The sequence below is a fragment of the Lampris incognitus genome, chromosome 18 (genome assembly GCF_029633865.1).
Source record: "Lampris incognitus isolate fLamInc1 chromosome 18, fLamInc1.hap2, whole genome shotgun sequence".
Taxonomy (NCBI): Eukaryota; Metazoa; Chordata; class Actinopteri; order Lampriformes; family Lampridae; genus Lampris; species Lampris incognitus.
In genome coordinates, this window is record NC_079228.1 from 40,628,247 (window position 1) to 40,632,757 (window position 4,511).

The following is a 4,511-nucleotide window of genomic DNA, read 5'->3' on the forward strand; positions in this document are numbered from 1 at the left end:
TACATGATCCACACAGCCCTACATGATCCACACAACCCCTACATGATCCACACAGCCCTACATGATCCACACAACCCTACATGATCCACACAGCCCTACATGATCCGCACAGCCCTACATGATCCACACAGCCCTACATGATCCACACAGCCCTACATGATCCACACAGCCCTACATGATCCATACAGCCCTACATGATCCACACAACCCCTACATGATCCACACAACCCTACATGATCCACACAGCCCCTACATGATCCACACAGCCCTACATGATCCACACAACCCTACATGATCCACACACAGCCCCTACATGATCCACACAGCCCTACATGATCCACACAACCCCTACATGATCCATACAGCCCTACATGATCCACACAGCCCCTACATGATCCACATAGCCCTACATGACACATCACAACCCCTACATGATCCACACAACCCTACATGATCCACACAGCCCTACATGATCCATACAGCCCTACATGATCCACACAGCCCTACATGATCCATACAGCCCTACATGATCCACACAGCCCTACATGATCCATACAGCCCTACATGATCCACACAGCCCTACATGATCCATACAGCCCTACATGATCCACACAGCCCTACATGATCCATACAGCCCTACATGATCCACACAGCCCTACATGATCCAAACAGCCCTACATGACACATCACAGCCCTACATGATCCACACAGCCCTACATGATCCACACAGCCCTACATGATCCACACAGCCCTACATGATCCACACAACCCCTACATGATCCACACAGCCCTACATGATCCACACAGCCCTACATGACACATCACAGCCCCTACATGATCCACACAACCCTACATGATCCACACAGCCCTACATGATCCACACAGCCCTACATGATCCACACAGCCCTACATGATCCACACAGCCCTACATGATCCACACAGCCCTACATGATCCACACAGCCCTACATGATCCACACAACCCTACATGATCCACACAGCCCTACATGATCCACACAGCCCTACATGACACATCACAGCCCCTACATGATCCACACAACCCTACATGATCCACACAACCCTACATGATCCACACAACCCTACATGATCCACACAGCCCTACATGATCCAAACAGCCCTACATGACACATCACAGCCCTACATGACACATCACAGCCCCTACATGATCCACACAGCCCTACATGACACATCACAGCCCTACATGACACATCACAACCCCTACACGACACATCACAGCCCTACATGACACATCACAGCCCTACATGACACATCACAACCCCTACATGACACATCACAGCCCTACATGACACGTCACAGCAGTTGGCCCACAGCCTGCAAGCAGAGCAGCTAACCCTTATGGACAACTCAGATATGGACAAACTGCACAAAACATGATGCATCTGGGATAAAATGGAAGAAACCTGAATTACACCCCACCCCCCCCGCCTACTCCCCCCCCCGCCAGCACCACCCCGTATGCAGGCCATCTCTGGCCTTCTGTGTCCCTCTGGCGTTACAATCAGCCCAGGTCTGGGAGGGAGGGGGGCTTAGTGTCGGCGGCTGACCTATATCGATCACAACCAATCAAAGTTCAGTTCGATCCGGGCTGTTTCACTAACTGGAGGATTCGCTGATGAGACAACGAAATCCAGCAAAGACACACACACACACACACACACACACACACACACACACACACACACACACACACACACACACACACACACACACACACACACACACACACACACACACACAACTCCATCCAAGAGCAGCTAGTTTACATTCCCCCCAGCAAGCCATAAGTTTGGTGTCATTACGCAAAAAAAGGAAATAAAGTAAAACACGTTCCCTGACGTCGTCTCACCTTGGCGCCGATCTGGTTCCCACACTGGCCGGCCTGCATGTGCACGATTTCCCTCATGGCGCTGGACGTTCAGCTCGGCAGGGGCAAGACGCGTGGGACTGGAGCTGGGACGGCGAGGCTCTGCCGGGGCGCCGCCGCTGACCCGCCGCCGCCGCCGCTGCCAAGCCGACAGGGCGGGGCGACGTACTCGCAGGTCTCCAACGATTGGTCGATGGTGACCGCAGCTCCGCCGCTGATTGGCTGGAAGAGAATTCTCCACGGGGTTTCTTTGTCGCGCAGGCAGGGACCGGAAGAGAAGAGGGAGTGCCGTGTTCCCTCGTCATCGTTGCCCTGCAGGAGCCCAACAGGCGATAAAAAAAGAAAAAGAAAATCCTATCGCTCGTGTAGAATAGACTAGAATAGAACAGACTAGAATAGAATAGCATAGCATAGCATAGAACAGAATAGAATAGACTAGAATAGAAGAGACTAGAATAGAATAGACTAGAACAGACTAGAATAGAATAGACTAGAATAGAAGACACTAGAATAGATTAGAATAGCATAGAATAGACTAGAATAGCATAGAATAGAATATCATAGAATAGAATAGAATAGAATAGAAGAGGCTAGAATACAATAGACTAGAATTGAATAGACTAGAATAGAAGAGACTAGAAGAGACTAGAATAGAATAGAATAGAATAGAATAGAATAGCATATCATAGAATAGCATAGAACAGACTAGACTAGAATAGAATAGCACAGAATAGCATAGAATAGAATAGCATAGAATAGAATAGCACAGACTAGAATAGAATAGACTAGAATAGAAGAGATTAGAATAGAATATAATAGAATAGAAGAGATTAGAATAGAATAGAATAGATTAGAATAGAATAGAATAGAATAGAATAGTAGCCCGCCCTTTACGATGAACTTAAGTCAATTCTGGACTGAGTATAACAACATTTGTCAGCTCTAGGAATCAACCAATGAGACCAACTTTGTTCACGAGGTGAGTTTTGTACATTAGAGTGCAGGTATTAATGAAAAGGGGAAGCCGATACACAAGATAAATCATCTGGCCGAGCAGGGGTTAGTGGTCCTGCCTAACCGACCTGCTGCCTGCCTCCGTCAGTAAAAATAAGCGCCAACTCCACCATCTCCTCCACCCAGTCAAGTCAAAACTGCAACAAAGCACAAGTACTCTGTCGTCAGTGCGGGGGAGACGATTTCGTGCCCAAAGGCGAGCCATCCTTGCCAGCTTGTTCATAGCAGTTCTCAGTCGTGTCGCTAGGTGGCAGCAGCGCGTGGTTTAATTATAGGCAGGGGCAATGCGAGCCGACGAGCTCAAGCGTCATCTGGAAAACAGGTTGCTCATCTCGGAGACGCGCCGCGGTTCGGGCTGGAAACACGAACACGGCTCGAAGCCGGTCCGAGGCGGTTCGTTGGTTGGGCAGCTGACCGGTAAGTTCCTCTCTGTAATGGCGTCCTCTGCACCGCGGACGAGCGGCCAGCTGGACGCGCATCTGTGTCAGCGGGTGGTTGGGTTAACGGAGACACAGGCGGCTCCGCCGCTGCTGCTGCTGCTGCTGCTGCTGGGCGGTTGGGCTTTGTCCCGGTCGTCTCTTGATGGGGGGGGGGAGGACCCCCTCGCTGGTCCGTAGGATCCGGGGACCCCCGCTGGTCCGTAGGATCCGGGGATCATAACGCCCGAGGGTGCTGCTGCTCTTCACAGGCGCCCCCTCTTGCTCACGCTGCTGCGTAATAGCTGTTCAGGTCGACCGTGTAGCGATCAACCTCTAGCCCGCAGCCTGCAGCCCGCAGCCTGCAGCCCTGCAGCCTGCAGCCTGCAGCGCGGCTCTCAGGTCTCCCATCAGCCGCCGCTGTATTCTGGGAAACGCAGGTTGTGTGTGTGTGTGTGCGTGCGTGTGTGTGCGTGTGTGTGGGTGGGTGTGAGTGGTGTCTATATACACAGACAGACAGAGAGACAGACAGACAGACACAGACAGATAGATAGATAGACAGGTAGATAAAGATTATTTTCCTTTAACAGGAAATTCTTTTTCCACATTGTGTGTGTGTGTGTGTGTGTGTGTGTGTGTGTGTGTGTGTGTGTGTGTGTAGGTGTGGGTGTGAGTGGTGTCTATATACACAGACAGACAGACAGACAGACAGACAGACAGACAGACACAGATAGATAGACAGATAGATAGATAGATAGATAGATAGATAGATAGATAGATAGATAGATAGATAGATAGATAGATAGATAGATAGATAGATAGATAGATAGATAGATAGATAGATAGATAGATAGATAGATAGACAGGTAGATAAAGATTATTTTCCTTTAACAGGAAATTCTTTTTCCACATTGTGTGTGTGTGTGTGTGTGTGTGTGTGTGGGGTAATTATTGTATTATGTCGGATTGCTGATTTGTAAGAGATCGATAAAACAGCCGCCTGCCGAGCTGCAGCCCGCTGGTGCTCTGCATGCGGCGCTTAAACCGCAGGTCTCTTCTTCTTCTCCTCTTCAGCCCTGCAGGCTGAGGCTGCACAGCATCAGGTTGCCCACTCGCGGCCTCTCACGGGCCTTCTGCTGTTCTCCCTGTGTCCCAGGCTGACGGAGGATTCACGGCC

At 50.2% G+C, this 4,511-nt stretch overlaps 1 protein-coding gene across 1 annotated transcript in view; it reads right to left on the reverse strand.

The window, feature by feature from the left end:
* The window catches only part of LOC130128536 (tubulin beta chain-like), a 20,247-nt gene extending 18,199 nt beyond the window's left edge, over positions 1-2,048 (reverse strand). The window contains exon 1 of the mRNA XM_056298160.1: positions 1,887-2,048. Coding sequence (XP_056154135.1) covers positions 1,887-1,943 — 57 coding nt within the window. The 5' untranslated portion in view covers positions 1,944-2,048. The remainder of the gene's footprint in view (positions 1-1,886) is intronic.
* Between the last annotated feature and the right edge of the window lie 2,463 nt (positions 2,049-4,511).